Raw genomic sequence first — 19,273 nt, 5'->3', positions numbered from 1 at the left:
GGTGTCCTGTTTGTGAACTTCTACATGGGTACCATAGAGCAGAAGGTCTTAGTTGACATGGACTTGAAACCCGCTATATAGTGTAGGTACGTTGATGGCATTTTTATGAGGTACCTGATGTCAAACGTCTGCAGCAGCTGACGGAGGCATTCGAGCAGAAATCGGTGTTAAAATTCTCTTACGAGATGCAGAGTGACGAGAGGCTGCTATTTCTAGATGTAACAGTCACGGAGAGGAATGGTAGCTGACTAAGGAAACGAACATAGGAATGTGCCTTAATGCCAACAGCGAGTGCCCAGACAGGTACAAGAGAAGTATCATCAATGCTTACGTTGACTGAGCTCTCAATCACAGCTCTGGTTAGAAGCAGGTCGACGACCTGCCTTACACTGTAGAGTAAGGTAGGTCCTAGTCAACAATGGGTTCTCTAACGGTTATATTGAAGACGTCATCAAAAGAAAAATGAAATGCCATGCAACCTCTGAAGAGTCAACTAAGACAACACTTGTTCCTCCTATTAGACTGTTTTACAGGAAGTTCTTTTCAACGGCTCACAAAATGGAGGCAAGTGTCCTGAAAGATATTATTTATAGGAATGTTATCCCCACAGACACAAATCAGAAGATACAGTTAACAATTTATTACAAAATCAAGAAAACGGGCAACCTACTCATGAAGAACTCTCCAGACACCAAACAGAACGCCTTCAAAAAAACCAACGTCGTCTATGCCTTCACATGCCCACTTGGGGACTGTCAGCCCCAGAGATCTCAGTATATAGGCCAGACAGCAACATCTCTTTCTAGGCGATTAACAATGCATAAACAACAGGGTTCCATCAAGAAACATATAATCTCCTCACGGAACCAGGCCATCACCAGAGAAATCTTAACAAGCAACACAGAAATTATCGACAGATACAACGATAACAGAAAAATCGACATCAACGAGGCCCTACACATAAAAAAGTCAAAACCAGCAATCAGCAGCCTATTAACACATAATTACATCTACTCACTTCAAGACCTCGAACCAGCACAGAAGCAAGCAGATTAAATGTATGCCCATGGTTATATACCCTTGTATATACCCATTGTTTCGTGTTCTGTCTTTTCCCCATGGATTTGTTTCCTGTCACCTCATCCAAAACCCTGTGTACCCTTTCACCTCCCCCTTAAACAAATATAAGTATGAAACGGAGTACAAACAAAATTGTCTTTGAAAATGTGAGAAGTCTTGCGAAATCCTTCTAGGCGTCAGACCATAACTAGAAATGTGAAAATGAACTTTGGAGAGTTATTTTTTCAAATATCCCCAACAGTGAAGATTTGTATTCCCTAAATAACCTTTGGCAGGTGGAGCCCGGATTTCTTGGCGTTCACAGTTTCGATCAATCTGTTTACCTTCGTTTTCAATTCGGCTGTAGTGTCCTTCGTTACCCTGTGGAATTTAGTTTGGTCGTAGAGTATGAGATTCATTTTTGCCAGATATTCGTCTTTTTTAAGAATTACGTATATTGGCGACTTGTCTCCTCTCATGACGACTATCTCCTTATTCTCACGAAGGCTCGTAACTACCGCTTTGAGCTCGGGGCACAGTATGGTGCTTCTGTAGTTACCTCGAATCTTTCCTCCTTCTGCAATAAGTTCCCCTTGCAAAATGTATTTAGTGGTAACTTTCTTTTGCGTCTCGAGGTCGAATATGTCGTCCAATAGGATCTCCGACTCCACTTTTCGGGCCATCTCACTTGGTATGGACATAACGTGACAATTTATACCCAGATTCAAGAGCGTGAATGGTCCTCAGTGAGGTTGATTCCAGCAAGGTTTAAGAAGTTATCGCTGGGTCGTGGAATCGTTATTTGTCCTAAAAATAACGTTGTCAGTTTCTCGATGATCCTTTTTCAGGTGCTGTGACAATTTCGATCTGTAGGGATGTCGAGGTGTTGGTCGATTCGAGTACGGAGGTCTTCGTCGGTATCGGTATTTCTCCATTGGTCTGTAGCATGAAGTAGTTGCGATTTGCTGTCGTTGATCTCATTTTCTGCCGTATGTATCTGATTTCGAATCAGATCTTGGCGATATTTTATCGTGAAGGCTTGGTTTCTTGCTGCTGGGTCGTGCGTTTTTATATTAGTGAATTTTGGTAGCAGTTTTTCTTGAAAACATATGTTGTTGAATATGACCGAACCTTGAGGTTACCTTGAGGCGCTTCCAGGGCTTAGCGTCCCCGCGGCCCGGTCGTTGAGCAGGTCTCCTGGTTGCTGGCCTGATCAACCAGGCTTATCCCAAGAGGGTAAGATTATTTATTCTAACACGAATCTTCTCAATATCTCTTACGGTTTTCTTCACGGTAAGATACAATGTTGGATACAATGTCCAACATAACAGGCCAATTACACTGGATTAATCTTTGTGTTTAGATAGGAGATGCCTCGTATGGGCCAATACGCCTTCTGCAGCCTCTATGTTTCACCTCACATTTATCCCTTATGTATCCCCCCATGTTTTTCACCTTCATTGTATTATCACCTGACCTAATGCGGGTATAAAATCAACTAGTATTGTAAGATCTGTTCACTTGAGAATGAACCATGGAGGTTCGAAACGTCGTGCAAATTATACAAATAAGTGTAATACACTCTATAGTAAATCACTTCTTTTCTTCACCTTAAAAGTACGAAAATGAGTTTTGGAGAACTCCTATTTCAATTAAGCCCTGATGCTAAGAAAATAGTTAGAGGGATAGAAGCCCTAAACCAGAAAATAATAAATACAGAATATGCGGTCATATTCAATGAAACATGTTTGAAAGAAAACCTGCTGCCAGTATACACCAATATATATATATATATATATATATATATATATATATATATATATATATATATATATATATATATATATATATATATATATATATATATATATATATTGGAACACTGTTTCACTTACAGTGGAAACTTACACTTACAGTGGAAACAGGCCTCCCTTCCTGTCAGACTCGGGGGCCTTGGCGTGCGCACAGCAACACAAATTACTGTACCAGCGTTCCTATCCTCTTCAGTAGGGTCTGACAACTTGGTGAAGGAAATCCTACCTGAGCACCTAATTCAACAGGCTGGGGTACATGATCCAAGTTTCACAGACTGCACAACCAAATGGGTCTCTCTCGCAGGACCAGCACCCCAACCATCGCCTTCTGAAGCCCATAAGCAATCCAGCTGGGATCACCCCATTGCCGACCAAGAAGCTGCGACTTTGCTAGAAGCTGCGACAACACCACATGACACTGCCCGACTTAGAGCTGTAGCAGCTCCCCATGCAGGTGATTTCCTATTAGCAACCCCAATGTCAGCAACCGGCACCCGTCTCACACCGCAGGCCCTCCGAATTGCCGTGGCTCTCCGCCTCGCTGCCCCAATCCACACCGAATACAGGTGTATTTGCGGCGAGGCAGAGGCCGACAGATACGGACGGCATGGCCTTCTCTGCCAAAGGACAGGAGGATGGCATGCAAGACACGGCGAGGTCAATGACATTATTAAGAGAAGCCTTACCACAGCCGGTTGTCCAGCAGAGAGAGAGCCCCGTTACCTAATGTCCCGCAACTCTGATGAGCCTGTCGGTCGCCCAGACGGAATCACGGTGAACCCCTGGAAGAATGGAAGACAGTTGGTGTGAGACTACACATGCGTTTCAACTTTAGCCAATACCTATGTTGACTTCAGTGCTACACAAGCAGGAGGAGTTGCCAATCACCGGGAAGCGGCCAAGTCACGTAAATACAGAGACCTTGAGCACCACTACAATTTTGTCCCCATTGCCTCAGAGACACTTGGTGCCTGGGGTAAAAGTGCTGCTAGCTTTTTGAAGGAGTTAGGGTCTAAGCTAATCGAAAAAACTAGAGACCCTAGAGCTGCAAGTTTTCTTTTTCAGCGCCTTAGTGTGGTAATCCAGAGAGGAAATGCTCACTGCATCCATGGTTCCTGCCCGCCATCTGAGGAGCTGGAAGAGCTGTACAACTTGTGACAAGCAGCCTTGCACCCTGCATGTAATCAATATTGTAACTTTTTTTGTGTAATGACATTTTCAAATAAAGTTAGATAAATATACACACATACCAAAAGAATAGGGGTGGTAGGAGAAGATAATATCAAAGTGTTCAGTGAGGATCCACAAGGTCTTTTCTGAGTACTCTTTATTTTCTTCTCCGAGGCTATGGGTCCCTACACTTGCACCAGAGGTGGTACCTCTTCTAGGTTAAAAAAAAAAAAAAAAATATATATAAATATATATATATATATATATATATATATATATTATATATATATATATATATATATATATATATATATATATATATATATATATATAGGTTAGGTAGGTTAGCTAGTCGAAAAACAATTAATTCATGAAAACTTGACTTATTAGGCAAATTGGGCCTTGGATAGTAGGCTGAGAAGTGCGTTCTGACTACTAGGTACGACATATATATATATATATATATATATATATATATATATATATATATATATATATATATATATATATATATATATATATATATGTATATATATATATATATATATATATATATATGTCGTACCTAGTAGCCAGAACACACTTCTCAGCTTACTATGGCGGCTGAGAAGCGGCTTGACGTCTGCGAGGCACTACACATCAAGAAGTCAACACCAGCAATCAACAGCCAATTAATGCACAACTATATTCTACCCACTTCAAGACTCCGCTCCAATATAGAAGCATCAAGAAATATGGACCATTAGGCTTTCTACAATTACTTCCATTCAATACCCATTGTTTCGTGTTCTGTCTTGTGTTTGAATTTAATACCCATTGTTTCGTGTTCTGTCTTGTGTTGGAATTTAATACCCATTGAATACCTATTGTTGAAAGTTCGTTTTTCACCTCATCCACCTCACCCAAATGTAGATATAAACCTCGAAGATGTGTAAGCTCTATTCATTTTTAGTTGTGTGTTTGTAAACTAAAGTCTTTGAAAATGTAATAAGTTTTACGAAACGCGCTCAAGTTTCGCGTCAGACTAGAAATAAAAATGAATTTTGGAGAATTGATCATTGAATTACCATCAACAGTGAAAAGAAACGTAAGAAAGATAGAGAAAATTCGTGTTAGAATTATTAATCTTACTTTTTCGGTCATATTTAATAATATTAGAATATTTAATAATATTAGAATACCTAGCATTAATGTTTTACAGTATTGTAAAGCCACTAGCACGCATAGCGTTTCAGGCAGGTTCTTAATCTAACAGTTAAATGAAAGTAGGCAATTGTAACAAAATGGAAAAATGTTACAGGTACACTGTAAGAAAATTTGAAGAAAATTAGTAGGTACATTACAAACAAATTTGATGATTATGCAGAAGTATATTGTAGCATATTTTGATGATTATTTCTTGGTACATTGTAGTAATTTGCACTCAATTAACAACCATTATATAAGATGATGGCAGTGAAGTCAACGGTAAAGATGTATGGCATTAGCACACATATTGGGGGAGTGGACAGCACATGATACAGAGCGAATTTGAAGCTCTAGGTAGGAAACAATGATGATGAAATTGGGTACTTTTTGGGTTTACTTCTGAATAAGGAGAAGGTTGGACAACTTTTTAACTCGTTATTGAGTGAGTTCCATAGACTAGGACTCTTTATTTGCATAGAGTATTTACACAGATTTAATTTGACTTTAGGGATAAAGAAATATTTATTTCTTGCTTTTTGATTATGGGTTCGATTACATATGTCAAGAAAGAGCTTCAGTTCAGGATTTGCATCAAGGAACGAGGTTTTGTATATATAAATGGCACAAGAGAATGTGTGGAGTGAGTTTATATATAACATGTTTAGGGATTTAAACAGGAGGGCAGAGAGTTGTCTGAAAATAGTTTGTTATTGTTCTGAGAGCAGATTTTTGCTGGGTGATGATGATGGGCTTGAGGTAGTTTGTAGTGGTTGAACTCCTAAGCACAGGTACCGTATGTAAGATTGGGAGAGATTAACGCGTAGTATAATGAGAGGAGAGCAGAGTTTGGAACATAATATCTGATTTTAGAAAGTAAACCAACAGTTTTTATGATTTTGTTGGTTGTTTGTTGTGTATGCTGAAGTTGAATCTCTTGTCTATGTATAGGCTAAGAAACTTTCCGTCATTCTTATTGCTGATTTTAGCATTGTCTATCTAAAGCTGAATTCCATTTGTCGATTTGCTTCCAAGCAAAATGTAGTAGGTCTTTTTTTATGTTCAGTGTGAGTTTGTTGGTTAACATCAATGAGTGGGCATTTTTAATTCGTTATTTACAACATTATTTAGTGTCTGAGTTAGGTCAGAGTAGATGAAGGTGGTATCGTCAGCAAATAGTATAGGTTTCAGAAAGTAAGAGACGTTTGGCAGACCTTGGATGTATATAAAGAACTAGCTGTACCCGGTCAAGCGTTGCTGTGGCTCAGCAATGCATGTGCGTTGCTGAAACACAGTTACCTTTTCCTGTCCCCCAGTTCTCCCCACCATTCCGTCCTCCCCAGTCCCCTCGTCCTCCCAACCGTTCCCCACTTTCCCATCGTCTCGTCCTCCCCAACATTCCCAACTCCCCCCTGGTCTCCTTGTCCTCCCCACAATTCTCCATTCCCTCGTCCCTTTGTCCCCCACCATCTCCAATTACCCCGTCCCCTCGTCCTCCCCACCAGTCTCCGTGGTGAAGTGGTAAGACACTCGCCTGGCGTTCCGCGAGCGCTTTGTCCTGGGTTCATATCCTGGCCGGGGAGGATTTACTGGGCGCAAATCCTTAACTGTAGGCTCTGTTTAACTCAACAGCAAAATGAGTACTTGGTTGTAACAACGATTCTTCGCGGCGGGGATCGTATTCCAGGGACCTGCCTGAAACGCTACACGTACTAGTGGCTGTACAAGAATGTAACAACTCTTGTATATATCTTAAAAAAAAAAAAAAATTACTCCCTCCCCTGTCCCCTCGTCCTACCCACCATCCCCTACTCCTGTCCTCCTCGTCTACCCCACCACTCCCCATTACCTCATTCAATGCATTTCCAAACGATCTGATGTTCCCATCAGAAAATAGGGAACATCAAATGATCTGATGTTCCCATCACTGAAAAATAAGAACAGTTAAAAAATGAAATGAAATACAATGACAAATTAAAAAATGAACTATACTCAGGAAATGAACGGTATGGTAAACAACACAGCTCAATTCCAATGCAATGTCACACAAAACAATTAAATCAAAATGAAAATACATCGAAATCTATGAAAATTCAATTTATTAATGCATATAAATTTCATTTAAATAAATAAATTTATCAATTTATCAATCAGAAACATTGAAATGGAATTGTTAAATCAGTATGTTGCTCTTACTTAGGGAGCCGGTCGGCCGAGAGGGCAGCACACTGGACTTGTGATCCTGTGGTCCTGGGTTCGATCTCAGGCGCCGGCGAGAAACAATGGGCAGAGTTTCTTTCACCCTATGCTCCTGTTACCTAGCAGTAAAGTAGGTACCTGGGTTAGTCAGCTGTCACGGGCTGCTTCCTGGGGGTGGAGTCCTGGTCAAGGAGCAGGCCGCAGGGACACTAAAAAGCCCCGAAATCATCTCAAGAATCATCTCAAGATAACCTCAAGAAGATACTTGCAACAGATGGTTGTTTTTCAAAAAAAGCATGGTTTTACCTGTCACAGGAGTGGCATCTATACTTATACTCACAAAATGAACGGTATGGTAAAGCTCAATTCCAACGCAATGTCACACAAAATAATTAATTCAAAATGAAAATAAATAGAAATCCATGAAAATTCCATTCATCAATGCAATCATAAACATTGAAATGGAATCGTAACATATTTAGTATTGCGTGTGTTACTCTTATGTCCACTAGATTGCGCTGTTAAAAAAAAAACATGTTTTTTCCTGTCACACGTGAGGCATGTACATAGTAGGTATATAAAAACACGCGCCTATTCGATTGCAACGCTGTGTCAAAATTTCAAAGCAATCGGTAAAGAGGTTTCGAAGATTTCCATCACAATAAAAATACATTAAAAACACAGTTTTTTGTTTAAAAAGCATGTTTTTTTCCCCGTCACAGATATGACATCTATATAGTATGTATATATAAAGCTGCTCGAATGCAAATGGAACTCTGTGTCAAAATTTCAAAGCAATTGGTAAAGAACTTTCGGAGATTAGTGATTTTGAACAAACGAACATTTACATTTTTATTTATATAGATAGGAGAGGTCCTAGGATGCTGCCCTGTGGCACACCTATGGTTAATGGTAGAGTGGGAGAGGTTATATCATTGATGGCTACATATGGTGTCTGTCACTAAGATAGGATCGGATATAGTTCAGGGCAAGGCCTCGGATTCCATAATGGTAAAGTTTACGTAAGAGGTAGCTATGAGGAGTCCAATTTGGGAACTCTTTTTTTTTTGTCACGGGCTGTGTAGTTATATCAAGCAGACTAATAATTGCCTTTTTGATACTCATTTGAAAACGGAAGCCAAACTGACAGGGACTTAGTATGTTGAATTTTTCGAGGTAAAGAGACAGAGACAGACATAAAGAGAAAGAGTAAAAAAACAGACATACAGAGACATAGACAGGCAGGCATAAAGAGACAGAGTCAGGCAGGTTTACAGTGACAGATAGACCATTACACAAAGACAGAGAAATGCAGGCATACAGAGACAGACAGGCATACAGATATAGAGATAGGCAGGCATACAGAGACCGAGACTGGCAAGCAGACAGAGACAGGCAGGCATACATAGACAGAGACACCCAGGCATGCAGAGAAAGAGACAGCCATACAGAGAAAAAGACAGGCAGACAAACAGAGACCAGCTGGCATACAGACAAAGGCATGTATACAGAGACTGAGACAGGCAGTCATACAGAGACAGAGACCGACAGGCATACAGAGATAGAGATAGGCAGGACTTTAGAGATAGAGGCATACCGGCATAAAGAGATAGAGGCATACAGGCATAAAGAGATAGAGACAGGAATAACGAGACAGAGACAGACATACAGAAACAGAGTCAGGCAGGCATAAAGAGACCGACAGGCATACAGAGACCGGCAAGCATATATAGAGACAGATAGGCATATTAAGCAGGCAGTCTTACAGAAGCAGATATATGCATATAAAGACAGGAGACATGTAGATATACAGACACCGGCAAGTATACAGACAGTTAGAGATACAAATATAGGAAGGCATACAGAGACAGAAAACAAGGCATACATGCATTCAGAGAAATAGACAGGCATGAATAGACAAAGCCAGGCACGCATACAGAGACAGACAGGTATACAGACACAGGCAGGGATTCAGAGACAGACAGTCATACAGAGACAGAGATAGGAAGGCATTCAGAAACAAAGACAGGCAGGCATAAAGAGACAGAAACAAATGGTCATACAGAAACAGTGGCAGAATGAAATACAGATTTATTGACGAGGTAGGCATACTTAGACAGGCAGGTACCCAGCGACAGTCATACATAAAAATAGACAGAGACTCTGAGACATACCTCAAGCATACCATACATACTGAGGTATACTATACTCTGAGGTACACTATACTCTGAGGCATACCATACATAATGAGGTAGGGAGGCATACCAAGACAGGCCGGCATACAAAGACAGACAATCATACAGAGACAGAATGGAGAAGGCAAAAAGAGACAGACAGGGAGGCATAAAGAGACCTGGAATCATACAGAAACAGGAAAGCATATAGAGAGAATGACAGACAGGCATACATACACAGACAGGCAGGCATGCAGAGAAAGAAACAGGCAGTCATTCAGAGACAGAGACAAACAGGCATACAGAGACAGAGACGGGCAGGCATACGTGGACAGAGAAAGGCCGGCATACAGAGATTGAGACAGAGACAGGAAGGCATACAAAGACATAGACAGGCAGGCAGTCAGTGAAAGGTAGGAAAACACGTATAGGCAGATATAAAGAGACAGAGACTGGGAGGCATTCAGGAACAGACAGGCAAACAAAGACGGCAACAAGGCATACAGACAGGCATACCATGACGGAGACAGGTAAGCATCCAGAGAAAGAAAATGGCAGGCAAACAGAAACAGAAACGAGGCATATAGACAGACACACACAGAGACAGAGACCGGCATGCATCCAGAGATAGAGGTAGGCATAAAGAGACAGGCAGACATACTGAGACAGATGCAGGAAGGTATACAGAGATAGACACAGAAAAAGGCAGACATCGAAAGACAGAGATAGAGTTGCGCAGTATCTCCACTAACCTCAGTGGGGAGTGGGAGTCCCCTGACCAACAGGCCAGCATCCCGGAGGAATATAACAGAAACCTAATGCTATTCCATCCCACGATCAGTTCCCCCAACCAGTGGAGACCCTCCCCAGACTATGCCCTCCATGCTCCCCTACCCCAGGACCCCCGTTTTTCTCTCCATGCCCCCCTCCTTCCCCAACCCCAGTCCCCCCTGTTCCCACACTCCATACCTTCCCCTGTTTCTTCAGCCCATGCCGTTCCCAGTACCCTCTTCTCAAGCACTCTGACCTCTCACACTCCCCTCCCTCCCTGCCACACCGCCCAAGGCTCCCCTTGCTTCTCTAACCCCTGCTCTCTCGACCCCCTTATCCAGGCTCCCTTGCATTCTCCAACCAATGACCTTCATCCTCCCTTTCCACATGCCCCTCCTACTCCCCCGAATACAAGCCCTAATTGACCCCCATCCCCAGATCCTCTCAGCTACACCAACTCAGACCTTCCTAGGTTCCCTATACCAGATCCTCCCAGCCACTTTCTGACCCCAAAAAGTTCTCCTCCCTATGCCCACACACCCCAGCCAATCCTCATCCACCTACCAAACCGGAATGAACAGAAAATGAGGATAGGGTGAAGAGAGTCAGTTTCAAGACAATGTACTTGAACATATATGGGATTACAAGCAAGGCAAGTGTACTTAGGGAAAGAGGACTAGTGGGGAACCCAGATGTAATTGGAATCATGGAAACAAAACTCTCAGGAATCATAACAAATGCGGTTTTCCCCAGGACTACACTGTAATAAGGAGAGAGAGGGAAGGAAGGGGAGGAGGTGGAGTGGCCCTACTGATAAGAAAGGAATGTAGTTTCGAGGAGATGGTTATCCCCTGCTGCGAGGGCTTCAAAAACTGCATTACAGGTACCATGACAATGGGAGGACTGAGAGTAACAGTAGAAGTGATATATAACCCTCCACCAAACGACAAAAGATCCAAACAAGAATATGACAGAAACAACATGGCAGTCAACACTATAATTGAGAAAGCAGCCACGCTGCCTGAAGAAATAGATCCCGCCTGCTCCTGATGGGGAAACTTCATTCATGGAAAGATAGGTTAGGAAAATAGGGAACCACATGGAGGTAAAGAAACATGGAGAGCGAAACTGTTGGAAGTTGCGACAAGGAACTTTTAGGTCAGCATGTCAGGGAATCCACAAGAATGAGAGGCAACGATGAACCAGCGACACTCGACCTATTCTTCACTCTGAACGACTTTGACATAAAGGAAATCAGATATGGAGCCCCTTTCTGAATGAGCGATCACAGCGTACTGATTTTTTGAGTATTTGCCCGAAGAAGGGTTAATATTTTCAAGGAAGGGCCCAGAAAACTAAAGGCTGGAATTTGAAAAGGAAAAAATGAGGTAATATGAAAACTGCAAACAGATATAACTTGGGAAACAGAGCTCAGAGAAAAGACGGCCCAAGGCACGTTGGACTACATCACACAGAAGTATAAGGAGGCAGCAGACGAGTTTGTCCCAGTTCAAAAGGAAAGAAATGAAATGCAGAAGAGAACCCCATGGTTTAACCAGAGATGTAAGCTAGCAAATAAAATAAGTTAAAGGGCGTGGTGAAACTACATAAATAATAGGACACTAGTGAGGAGAGAAAGATACCAGAGCACCAGGAAGGAATACGTCAGGGAGAGAAGAGAGGCAGAAAGACAAGAAAATGACATAGGAAGCAAGGCAAAGACTCAACCTAAATTGCTGCACAGCCACATCGGGAGGAAAACATCAGTGAAGGAACAGGTAATGAAACTGAGGATAGGAGCAAAAAAATTCACTACGCACGACATGGAGGTGTCCGAGGAACACTATATGAAATTTCTGGAGGTCTTCACAGTAGAGCAAGGGGAAGTCCCAGAGTTAGGAGAGGGAATATCTAATCAAACACCACTAGATGAGTTTGAAATTACCAGTGGGGAGCTGAGGAAGCATCTGCGAGAGCTGAAAGTGACAAACGACTATAGGCCCGGAGGGAATCTCACCTTGGATATTGACGGAAGGAGCAGAAGATTTGTTTCAGCCACTCGCCATGGTATATAACAAGTCACTGGTAACAGGTGAACTGCCAAAAACTTGGAAGATAGCTAATGTAGTGCCGATATTCAAGAAAGGTAATAGACATGAGGCACTGAACTACACGTCAGTGTCAATAACTTGCTTACCATGCAAAGTGATTGAGAAGATTGCAACAAAAAAACTAATGGAACATCTGGAACAGAAGGTCTTTGTTTCAAAACATCAGCATGGACTCAGGGATGGCAGATCATGCCTCAATGGACTGACTGAATTCTATGACCAGGCAATAAAAATTAGGCAAGAAAGAGAGGGACTGGCCAGACTGCATATTTTTGGATTGCGAGAATGCCTTTGACACAGTACCCCATAAGTGACTGGTGCACAAACTGGGCATGCAGGCAGGAGTGAAAGGGAAGGTACTCCACTGGATAAGGGAGTACCTATGCAACAGAAGACAGCGAGTCACTGTGAGGGATGAGGTCTTAGAGTGGCGAGACGTCACCAGTGGAATCCCTCATGGATCAATTCTTGGACCTGTACTGTTCCTAATATATATAAAGGATCTCCCAGGGGGAATAGACTTGTTCCTCTCAATGTTTGCGTACGATGGAAAAATTATGTGGAGAATTTAAACGGAGGAAGATAGTATGAGGCTACAAGATGATTTACACAAACTGAATGAATGGTCCAACTAAAGTTCAATCCAAGTAAATGCAAGGTAATGAAACTAGGGGGAGGAAATAGGAGGCCAGACACTGGATACAGAATGGGAGATGAAGTCCTTCACGAAACGAACAGAGAGAAAGATCTAGGAGTTGATATCACGCTAAACATGTCTCCTAAAACCCACATCAAAAGAATAACATCGGCGGCGTATGCGAGGCAGACTAACATCAGAACTGCCTTCAGAAACTTTTGTAAGGAATCATTCAGAACCTTGTATACCCCGTATGTAAAGCCAATCCTGGAGAATGCGGCCCCAGCATGGAACCCATGCCTTGTAAAGCACAAGACGAAAATGGAAAAAGTTAAGAAGTATGCCACTAGACTTGTCCCCGAACTATGAGGTATGTGTTACGAGGAAAGGCTGAGGAAACTAGCTGACAGCGCCCGAAGGCAAAAGAGCTCGGGGAGACATGATCACTACATACATGATTCTCAGGGGAATTGACAGGGTAGACAAGGATGGATTGTTTAACACGGGTGGTACATGCACAAGGGGACACAGGTGGAAACTGAGTACTCAATGAGCCACAGAGATATTAGAAAGAACTTTTTCAGTGTCAGAGTAGTTAGTAAATGGAATGCACTAGGAATTGATGCGGTGAAGGCTGACTCCATACACAGTTTCAAATGTAGATATGATACATCCCAGTAGGCTCAGGAATCTGTACACCAGTTGATTGACTGTTGAGAGGCGGGACCAAAGAGCCAAAACTGAACCCCTGCAAGCATAACTAGGTGAGTACAGGCAGGCATACAGAGACTGCCAGGCATATAGACATAGGACGACAGCAATACAGTAGCAGAGAGAGGCAGGCATTCAGATACAAATACAGTCAGACATAAAGAGACACAAACCTAACAACCTGACAGCTGATTGGACAGCGCTTCGGATTCTAGTCCTCTCGTTCCGGGTTCGATCCCCGGTGAAGGCGAAAACAAATGAGCAGAGTTTCTTTCACCATGATGCCCCCTGTTACCTAGCAGTAAATAAGTACCTGGGAATTAGACAACTGTTATACCGGCTGCTTCCTGGGTGTGTGTGTGTGAGAAAAAAAAATAGGTAGTTAGTAACAGTTGAGAGGCGGGCCAAAAGAGCAGAGCTCAACCCCTGCAAGCACAACTAGGTGAATACAACTAGGTGAATACAGACCTACAGACAGAGACAGGCTGGCATACATAAACAGAGACATTTTTGTCCCAGTTAAGGATTTACTGGGCGTCAATCCTTAACTGTAGCCACTGTTAACCCAACAGTAAAATGGGTACCTGGTTGTTAATCGATTTGTTGAGGTCGTATCCGGGGAATATTAGGATTAAGGACATGCCCAAAACGCTATGCGTGATAGTGGTTGTACAAGAATGTACGAACTCTTGTATATATCAATAAAAAATATATAGATAAAAATTTAAATAAAAGCATTTTCAAATGTAGATATGACAGAGCTTAGAAATCTGTACACTAGTAGATTGACTGTTGAGAGGCGGGACCATTGAGTCGAAACTCAACCCCCACATGCACAACTAGGTGAGTGCAACTAGGTGAGTACAGTCAGTCGTACAGAGACAGAGACAGACATACAAAGAAAGAGAGAGACATGCATAAATAGAAAGAGACAGACATTCAGATAAATGGAAAGAGACAGACATTCAGAGACAGAGAAAAGCAGGAATACAAGGACAGGCAGGCATAAAGAGAAAATGATAGACATACAGAGTCAGAGACAGGTAGGCATAAAGAGTCAGAGACAGGTATACAGAGGCGGAGACGGGCACGTATTCAGAGAGAAGCAGGCATTCAGTGATAGAGACAGGCGGCATACAGAGACAGGCAAACATATATAGACAGGCAGGTATACTGAGGCAGGCAGGCATTCAGAGACAGAAACGGGCAGGCATATAGAGAAAGAGGCAGGCAGGCATACAGAGACAGGTAGGGATACAGAGACAGAGACAGACATGCATACAGAGACAGAAAGGCATACAGAGAGAGTGACATACAGGTATATAAATACAGGGACAGGCAGACTTACAGAGACATAGACAGACAGGCATACAGAGTTTGTGACAGGCAGGCTCACAGGGACAGACAGACATACAGAGAGAGAGACAGGCATACAGAGACAAATACAGTGACAGAAAGGAATACAGAGACTGAGACAGGACGGCATCCAAAGACAGACAGGCATACAGAGACTGAGACAGGCACGCATACAGAGACCAAGATAGGAAACATACAGAGATAGAGATAGGCAGGCATTCAGAGACAGGAATTTATGCAGACACATAAAGGCATACTGAGACAGGCAGGTATATAGAGACAGGCAGGCATTCAGATAAAGACATGCACAAAGACACACAGGCATACAGTGACAGGCAGGCATCCAGAGACAAGCAGGCATACAGAGACAGACAGGCGTCTAAGAGACAGGGTTGCGTACAAAAACAGACCAACATACAGAGACAGGCAGGCATACAGAGACAGGCAGACATCCAGAGACAGGTAGGTATACACAGATAGACCAACATACAGAGACAGAGACAGTCAGGCATACAGAGACAGAGACAGTCAGGAATCCAGAGACAGGCAGGCATATAGAGACAGAGACAGGCAGGCATCTAGAGACAGGCAGGCATCCAGAGACAGGCAGGCATATAGAGACAGAGACAGGCAGGCATCCAGAGAGAGGCAGGCATCCAGAGACAGGCAGGCATATAGAGACAGAGAGAGGCAGGCATCTAGAGACAGGCAGGCATCCAGAGACAGGCAGGCAAACAGAGACCGAGATAGACAAGCACATAGAGACATATACGTATACAGAGACAGTGACAGGCATATAGACACAGACAGAGACAGGCAGGCATACAAAGATAGACCAACATACAGAGACAGAGACAGTCAGGCATACAGAGACAGAGAGGCATCCACTGACAGGCAAACATATAGAGACAGAGACAGGCAGGCATCCAGAGACAGGCAGGCGTACAAAGATAGACCAACATACTGAAACAGAGACAGTCAGGTATACAAAGACAGGCAGGCATACAGAGACAGAGACAGTCAGGTATACAGAGACAGAGACAGTCAGGTATAAGTCAGGTATACAGAGACAGGCAGGCTTACAGAGACCGAGATAGACAGGCACACAGACATATATGTATACAGAGGCAGTGACAGGCATATAGACACAGACAGAGACAGGCAGGCATTCAGAGACAGACAGACAGGCATAGGGACAGTGACAGGTAAGCATACAGAGACAGTTACAGGTAAAGAACAAATCCACAAGGGCCGTTACGAGGATTCGAACCTACGTCCGAGATCATCCCAGACGCTGCCTTTATCGTCTGAGCTACGACATGGTCAAAAGAGTTGAAACCGTAGTTCTACTGAACTTACTGGATCCATCCTGCAGCCTCTCCGAGACACAAACCAGGGTTTTACACAACTCCCCCATGCATTCGAGCTATGTCAATAGGCCGTTCTCCCTCTTCCCCCTTACTTCATTACACACAGAACGGCCTATTGACATAGCTGTTGACTGGATTAATGCAAAATCTTTTACCTATAGCAAATCTTTTATTGGCAGAAATATAACTGAATCTAATGTAGTTAGATATAGTAATAAAATATGGAATTCAGCCCTAAATTGCTTTAAATTTAAACAGATTTGTCAATAGAATTGCTTACTGGACTCTAGTGGCAGCTTGGATTGTGTGTCACATCGACTCACATCTGGTCCCATGCTCTGGACGAGAGCTGGCATTTCTGTTGTTTAGGTGCTCTGAGTAGTTTGTTTTGTTTTTCATATTTAATTAACAGGCTTTACTACTGTGTAGATACATTATGGGTGATGTGTCAAGTGTTCCATTGATCTTTATTTAATTGCAATTTTTTTTCAGGTAGTGTTTAAATTTTTGCCCCATATCTAAATAATTTGTCGCTGTTCATTGGTAGTTGGCACCTGCTTCTCTTCTGTCTCCTTCCTGCTGACCCTCTGGCATTTCTGACGGTAGTTCAGAGATGTTCTGTGCTTCTGATAGGATGAAAGCGTTCACTACTACTTACTATTTCACTGTGGTGCTTTACACACACACAATAAATGTGGATGGATGTTCACAGATGTGGTTGACTTCGAGAGTCTACCTGGGTTAGTGGACCAGGTGTGGGAGGCTGTAGGATCATCCGGTCTCAACTTGCTCATCAACAATGCTGGTATCACGGAAACGAAGCAGATACAGATGCTTGGTGGTCCCTTTGAACGGCTGGAGCCACAGATGTTCAGCACCATCTTGGAGACAAACACAACCGCACCACTCATGATCATAAAGGTAATGGAACTTGTCTCATACACATCCTCAACTTTTGACATTTTTGTATATATATTGTTGTAGTAACGGTATATCATTAATGTATATCTGTATTGATGCAGAGGATGAGTCGCAATAAAGTGGCTGAAGATATTAAAACTAAACCACACACCAGAAGATGAGACGACGACATTTAGGTCCGTCCAGGACGATTATCAAGTCGATTGTTTGGTTTGAGCGGCTGGAGTCACATCTGTGGCTCCAGCCGCTCAAAGGGAATTTATGAGAATCTTTTGAGAAGGAATTTATGAGAACGTCGTCTTCTCCTCATACTCTGGTGTGTGATTTAGTCTTCAATATATTGATTTTCTTCTTAACTGAAATAAGAATCTGCGATCTCAATACACAAACCTATTTTTGCAATCATACTTGCAAGCACTTATAAAAATGTGGGAAGATTGCGCTGTATAGACATTTTCACAGAGAGGAATGTTCAGCATTTCGGTATATACACAGTGAGATTTTACTCTTGTTAAAGAAGAAAGTATACATGCTAAATGTCCAGCAAGCTTGTCTCACTGCCATAATATCCCAATAGCCTAGTACCGATCCATCAGAGCTAGTGATTCCATCTGTTCGAATTCTTCCACACAATGGGCAAAATGTGGCCTCGGATCTGGAGCCCTGAACCTGAAATCAGAGATAAGATTTGGAATTTTTTGAGTTTTTCTGATCACAAAATACTGTTATATAACAACAATTTCTGAGAAACTCAATAAGAGCCATGAGGAGGAATCGAACCTGCACAATGGGTACTCCCAAGCTCGTGCCGATATATCTCCAACTGATTTTCTCATTGATACATCACGTTAAAAGGGTTTCTTTGTGCATAAAATTTATATTAAATGAAGAACTCCTGCTCACAAGAATTAAGGGAAGGGAACCATCAGGAGAAAGCGCCAAACCATTAGAGATGAATATAGCATTTAGAAGGGATCAGGATAAGGATTGAGATGGGATGGGGTTAGGAATGGTGCCCAACCACTTTGACGGTCGGAGATTGAACGCCAACTTGTATGGAGCGGGACTGTCGCTCTCCCGTTTAGCCAAACCTAACCCAGCCATTTGGGTCAGAAACCGAGGGGTTTATGAGTTCAAGAGGAAAGTTGAATATTTTCTTGAAGCATGTGACCAATCAACGTTAGTGACACATGGTTTATAACGAAATGCTTCATAGTACCAAGCATTAGTGATGGGTTAAGCCACTTGGTAGAAGAACAAATAAGGTGGGTGGGATGAGAGGGTCACATGAGCTGATGTTAAGAACAACAAGTGAATTATGGTGATATAAAGTAAATAAAAGTTTTGTTTGGCTTTAAAAAATTGTTTGTAATATATTGCCTTTCTTTTTACGAATAGTGTGAAGTGGTGATTGTTTTATATTGTGTGTAGTGCTGATGGTTAGGTTTAATGTGCAGTGGTTAGGGGCTTGCATAGTGTGTATTGCTGATAGTTTTGTATTGTGTGTAGCGGTGATGGTTTTGAATAGTGTGTAGTGTCAAACGCCTTTGGTTTTGACTGGCGGGAGTTACAATCAAACAACGGAACTGCTATGTTAGTGATAGCGTAACTCCTCACAGCAGGTCTTCGCTCCCTTCTACTGGGGTACGACTGTCAACCCAGGGACAGTAGTTTTCAAAGTCTTGTCTTGCTGCCCACTACTTGACCTGGGACCCAAGGGGAAGAGGAGAAAACCCAACTCACACTGCAGGTCCTCGACCCTGCAGCGTGAAGCACCTTTACCGGGCTTGCCCAC

The 19,273-nt window shown here is 42.6% G+C and overlaps 1 protein-coding gene across 1 annotated transcript in view; it reads left to right on the top strand.

Moving 5' to 3' along the window:
* Window positions 1-19,273, top strand: part of LOC123752295 (C-signal-like) — a 174,632-nt gene that overhangs the window by 66,456 nt on the left and 88,903 nt on the right. The window contains exon 3 of the mRNA XM_069315143.1: window positions 17,270-17,478. Within this exon, the coding sequence (XP_069171244.1) occupies window positions 17,270-17,478 (209 nt within the window). The remainder of the gene's footprint in view (window positions 1-17,269; window positions 17,479-19,273) is intronic.

Source organism: Procambarus clarkii, chromosome 81 (genome assembly GCF_040958095.1).
Source record: "Procambarus clarkii isolate CNS0578487 chromosome 81, FALCON_Pclarkii_2.0, whole genome shotgun sequence".
Lineage (NCBI taxonomy): Eukaryota > Metazoa > Arthropoda > Malacostraca > Decapoda > Cambaridae > Procambarus > Procambarus clarkii.
This window is presented reverse-complemented; position numbering and strand designations above follow the sequence as displayed.